This window comes from Galeopterus variegatus, unplaced genomic scaffold (assembly GCF_000696425.1).
Source record: "Galeopterus variegatus unplaced genomic scaffold, G_variegatus-3.0.2 Scaffold3045, whole genome shotgun sequence".
Classification (NCBI taxonomy): Eukaryota; Metazoa; Chordata; class Mammalia; order Dermoptera; family Cynocephalidae; genus Galeopterus; species Galeopterus variegatus.
In genome coordinates, this window is record NW_007729156.1 from 20,930 (window position 1) to 27,093 (window position 6,164).

The window sequence follows — 6,164 nt, forward strand, 5'->3', positions numbered from 1 at the left end:
AAGGAAGTCATCAATAGCTATGCTGATTCTATGCCTAAGCAAAGCAAAATCCTGCAAGACCCTAAGGTAAGGTCAAAGATGAGAACAGAAGCCAAATAGAGTCTTGGCAAGAATTCGCAGGTTCTCCTTACACATTCTCCTCCCTCCTGCTTTTCATGTCCCACATTCCATTACCTCAACCCCCTCTTTAAAAAACCCTCAGTAAATCTGAGTCTTTGAGATGGCTTTAGTCTGGCCATCTCCTTCAGGTTTACTGGGGAGATGGCTTAGCCTAACATCTGCCTCAGGTTACCTGTATTCCTGAAGCTGACTTTCTATTCCACCAACATTTGACTTTTGAGTCATCTGTTTTTGTTTGGGTGGTGGGCAGCCGGACTTGGGTTCGGTAACATGTTGACTTTAAAGTATAAAAACTAGTACCAGCATCAAAGAAAAGTACAGATGAAAAATTTAATTTTACTACAGAAAAAGTTCATAAAAGATTAAATTTGGAACTCAATTTTGTTCAATCCAGCAAACATTTATTAAGCATATACTATGTTCATGGACCCAGCTCTTATTATCTCTTTTCTTTGACATAAAGTTGCAACTTTAAACATCCATCTGATAATAAGGGGGGAATAACAGCATGTGGGACTTCAACTTTTAAAATGTTATATACATATATATATATAGCTCTACGGTTACTTTGCTTTAAGGCACTTAGTGTAGTCTCCTGTTTTTTTTGTTTTTTTCCATTTTAATCCATATGAGTACTTTTCTGGAGTTGGCTCATATTGTTCCTATTCCCTTACTTCTTCACTTCTCAATCAACTGCTGTTTGGATCTTCTGTCCATCAATCCCACTAAAATTGCTCTTACCATGATCATTCATGACCTCTTACTTGCGTAAGCATTTGAGTCATATTTTACTGACTTCTCTCTTGGCCCTAGTGATCCTGTTTCTCTTTGGACCTCTCTATATACCCTTGGTTTCAGCAAATTACCCTCTCTAGTTCTTTTCCAGTTTCTCTATTTATTTTTTTACGGATTCCTTTTCCTCTTTTTGGCCCTTCAATGTTGGTGTTCCCTGCTTTTCATTCTCAGTTCATTATACTTTTCATTTTACATGCTCTTCCTGTGTGATCTAGTTAGGTCTTGCTATAGTCTGAATGCATGTGTTTCCCCAAAAGTTATATGTTAGAACCTAATACCCAGTGTAATAGAATCAAGAGGTAGGGCCTTTTGGGAAATGATTAAGTCATGAGGCTTCTGCTCTCATGATTGGGATTAGTGCCCTTATAAAAGAGGTTGAAGGGAGCTATCTTGCTCCTTCCCCCTTGGGAGGACATAGCAACAAGGCATCATCTATGAAGTAGAGAGCCCTCATCAGACAATGAACCCGCTGGCACCTTGTTCTTGGACTTTCCAGTCTCCAGAACTGTGAAGAAATATTGTTTATAAATGATCCAATCTAAGGTATTTTGTGATAGCAGCCCAGACAGACTAAGACAGGTCTCATGACCTACAATCAGTCACTAATAAATTCCTCTCCAACCCTGATCTTAATTATATATCCAAGTGCATGCCAGATATCTCCCTATGGGGTACCCAATATATCCAGAAATTAATCTACTCTCCACACCCCTCAAGTTGGTAAGTCTTCAGTACTCACCATCTCAGTTGTTGACAAAATCATCCATCTAGACAGCCAAGTCAGAATTCTGACATCAGCTTAAGATTCCTTCCTTCCATTATACTTTCTATATTTAATCAATCCCCAGATTTTGCTAATTTTACCTACTAAATATTTCTATCAGACTCTGCCTTGTTTTGCTACCAACTTAAGCCTCATTTCTTGACTATTTCAACAGCCTTCTAGTTGACTGCTTTGCCATATTTTATTTCCACCTAAAATTGGTCCCAATCACTCTTCTTAGATCTCTCTGATCCTTTTTCATTATCTGTAAATTGCCTAACCCTTTGAGTGATATAGTAAGCTTTATGTGGTTCAGACCTTGCCTACCTCTGAGTTCACTTCATACTCGACTACAAAACCATTTTTAGTTTTCTGACATAACATCTTCATTCAAGATTCTTTGCCCTTCCCATACTATTTTTCTCTGTATCTGGAATGCTCAATATTTTCCTTTATAAATAGTGCCTTTTATGTCCTGTTTAAGAATTGTTTGAATACCCAAAGTTATAAAAGAGCTATTGTTTTATCTTTTACATTTAGGTCCACAATCTGTTGCTTTGCCTCCCATGGATTTGTTGCCCCTTTTCCCCTGAGTGATGGAGCTGCCAAGGATTATTCAAAGCCCATCTCTTCTGAGCAGTGAGATGCCCCAGAAAGAGGTTAACATCCCAGAACCCTCAAGTGTGAGGCATTCCTTCCATTTGGGAAATTAACCATGAATTGGGGTTCTCTTCCTGCATTTATCCTCTGGACCAGCAGGTTATAGGAAGAGACATAGTTTTAACAAGTTTGACAATAGAAGCTGGTAACATTCAGTAAAAACAAGTCAGATGACATTCCATTAGACTATTAAGTGACCTACCAACAAAAACTTGATCTAGCATATATTCTTTCTCCCTCCAGCAGCTTCCCAGTAACTTTACATATCAATCAGTAACTAGTCTGTCTTTGAACCAGCAGCCTTGCTGTGTTACAATTCTTTATCTTACGAGACTCAATAGCCTGGGGAAAATTTCCTGTCCTTTACAAGGTCAATATTTGAAACTGCAAGGCTTTGGAAAACCAGGCCCTGTGAAGTACATTTGCTTTATGAATCCTCTACAACAATCTACTTAGAACTTACTTTCTTTTTTCTTTATTCTTTTTCATATGAGGAGTAGGCACTAACGTTTCTTTCATTTCACATGGATAATCAATTGCACCAGAACCACTTCATTGAAACATCCATTTTTCTCCATATTACTACAGTGTTACCTTTCCATAAATAAAATGTTCATGTAAGCATCTGTTTGAGAACTCTATTCAGTTCCGTTGGTGTTTCTATCCTTATGCCAGTACTACACTGAATTAATTTTTGTAGCTTTTTAAGTATTAATATCTGCTAGTATAACTCCTCCAACTTTGTTTTTCTTCCATTTTGTCTTGGCTGTTCTTGACCTTTTCAGTTTCCATATAAATTTTAGAATCAGCTTGTCAATTTATATACACAATCTGCTGGGACTGTAACTGAAATCAGACTAAATCTACAGGTCAAATTGGATAGACTTGATATCTTTACAATACTGAATCTTCCATCCATGAGCATAGTCTATCCACTCATTTCCTTGGGTCTCCTCTAATTTCTCTCAATAATACAATTATCAGTATGAGTTCTTACACATCTTTCATAAGATTTATTCCTAACTTTGGTGGGCTGAATCACACCCCCAAAGATATCAGGTCTTAATCTTTGGAAACTGTAACTGTTACCTTATTTGGAAAAAGCATCTTCACAGATGTGATCATGGATCTGGAGATGAGAAGATTATCCTGGATTATCCAAGCAGACCCTAAATGCCATCATACTATCCTTCTATGAGAGCTAGAAGGAAATTTGAGACACACAGAGAAGACAATGTAAAGACAGAAACAGTGGTTGGTCTGATGTGGCTTCAAGCCAAGAAATGCCAGCAGACACCAGAAACTAGAAAAGGTAAGGAACAGACTCTCCCTCAGAACCTCTGGAAGATGTGCAGCCCCATTGATTCTTTGATTTCAGACTTCTGGTCTCCAGAACTGTGAGAGAATAATTTGTTTTAAGCCACCGAGTTTGTGGTAATCTGTCACAGCAGGCATAAAATGAATACACAGGAATACGATATTTTTGATGCATTTGAATATGGCATCACATTTTAAAAAATCCACTTTCCAATTGTTTGGTGTTAGTATATAAAAATACAACTGATTTTCATATACTGACTATATCCAACCAATTGCTAAATTTATTTAAATTCATTTATTAAATCTAATGATTATAGATTTTAATTTTATGTATAAAATATGATAGACTACCATACTTTCTCTGAATAAGAGATTTATGTATTTATTTCCAATCCTTATTCATTTCTCCTTCCTTTTTTGCAAATGCTGTGATCTCCAGTACAATATTTAAGTATATCCTCTTACATCTTTTGACTTTGGAACTAGAAGGAAGTATTATCTCTTTCAAATTTAAAATATGATTAAAATACTAAGAATCTTAAAAATACAATAAAAACAACAACAAAAAATAACTAGACAAAATAAACAACATCTTTCCAGGTAACAAATCTAAAGACCTTTTCTTAAACCCTTCTCATGACTCTGCATCCCTGGACATTGTTTATTCACCCATTCCTAACGCTTTCTTCCTTGCCCACTTTCTTTTCCTCCTTTAACCCCTTCATACACAGGCATTCCAAACATTTTCTTTTTTTTTTTTTTTTTTGTCCTTTTTTGAGACCAGCCACACCGTGCTCAGCCAGTGAGCGCACTGGTCATCCCTATATAGGATCCGAACCCGCTGTGGGAGCGCGGCTGTGCTCCCAGCGCCGCACTCTCCCGAGTGCGCCACGGGCTGGGCCCCCAAACATTTTCATAGATCTTTTTCTTTATATACTCATTAACTGTTGTGAAAATATTTTAAGCCCCACTATTCTCCTTCAGAACCATGCCAGCTTCAGGTGCTTTCCTTTTCTACAGGAGGAAAAGCAAAAACCTGCTTTCTTTTCTTTTTCAAAAATGCCATACCCACCCTACTCCCCCCACCCCTGGCTTTTTTCCTAACAGTGGAATGCAATCTTCTCTGCATTGCCCTCTTTGCCATATTCAGGAGTGGAATATTTTCACTTTAAGGACTTTACTAATAAACAGAAATAAGTTACAAAGGTCTCCAAATCTTCACAATGTTTTGGTCCCTTATCTATATGCAGACTCCTTTCAGTAAGCGCATGGGAGGTGTTGCAAAGGCAGGGTGTTACACAGCTACCTGGTTAAGAGGGCTCAGAGTAGCATTTAATCTGGTGGATTCCCTAAAATCAGGGTGTGGCTTTTGTGCTGCAGGACCAGAGAAGCTGAATCATGTTCATTAAAAGCTCCTGTATAAAAGTTAAAATACCAATGTATTAATTTACAATGAACAATATAACTGTTACAGAAAGTGGCTATTCATTCGGCCAGGGTGTTCTCCCCAATATTCAGAATTGTATTTGTTGAGAAAAGGAACAGAATAAAAGGTTTAGTTGTATGATTCAAATATTTAATGGAATCATACCAAGTTTTGATAGAGAAATGAAGAAATAGATATTTTTTGCACATACACAGGAGACTTTCCTCTTTAGACAGGGGCCCTGCCAAATTATTTACTTCCCAGGGTGTTCTTGGCTCAATTCCTGACTTAGTTATGTTATTTCTCTCAGTAAAGGCTTGTTCTTGGCCAGAGAAGCTCATTTCTGGTTTGATCCACTGTGCAGTGACCTGTGATAGAATTCTTACAGGACCATCTTTATTTTCAAGTGTTTAGAGAACATCTCACTGTTGACCCCAAATACTGCTTGGCATACATCCGCATACTAGACGCTCACAGTGTGCCCTCACTCACTTCTACTTACGCGTGAGGGTGGGGAAAAAAAGGGAAAAGAAAAAGAAAAGAAAAGAAAATCATGAATAGCCCCAACGCCAGGCCGTGTGGCGCGCAGCAGATGTCCTCAAATCCGGTAAAGTGGTAAATGCAATTCCCTATTCCTTTCGCCGAATGCAATTCAGGAAAGCATTGCAGAGCAGATCTCGTTCCAGGCTGGAACCCCTGCCAGAACGCAGCTCTTGCCTCACCTATGCTTGCAGACTCCGCCCTCCCCACGGGGCTGCTCCAAGCCGGGACCACCGGTCAACGTAGACTGAGGAAGCGCCAGCTGGGCAAGGACCCCGTCCTAATTTTATTTCCCCACTCACAGCAATCACTCCCCAACTATTAAAACAGCAAAAACGAACGAAAAAAAGAAAGGTGGGAAGAGGAAGACAAAGTTAAAAAAAAAATACCTTCACCCTGACGCCTGCCTCTTCCCTTCACCTTTCCCCCTCCCCTCTTCTACCATGCCTGGCATGATGGAGAAAGGGCCCGAGTTACTGGGGAAGAACCGAGCGGCCAACGGCAGCGCCAAGAGCCCAGTGGGCGGCGGCGGCGGCGGCG

General features: G+C 39.2%; 1 protein-coding gene across 1 annotated transcript in view; it reads left to right on the plus strand.

Moving 5' to 3' along the window:
- The first annotated feature begins 6,039 nt into the window (after positions 1-6,039).
- Positions 6,040-6,164, plus strand: part of RCOR3 (REST corepressor 3) — a 48,903-nt gene continuing 48,778 nt past the window's right edge. The window contains 1 exon segment of the mRNA XM_008583803.1: positions 6,040-6,142. Coding sequence (XP_008582025.1) covers positions 6,068-6,142 — 75 coding nt within the window. The 5' untranslated portion in view covers positions 6,040-6,067.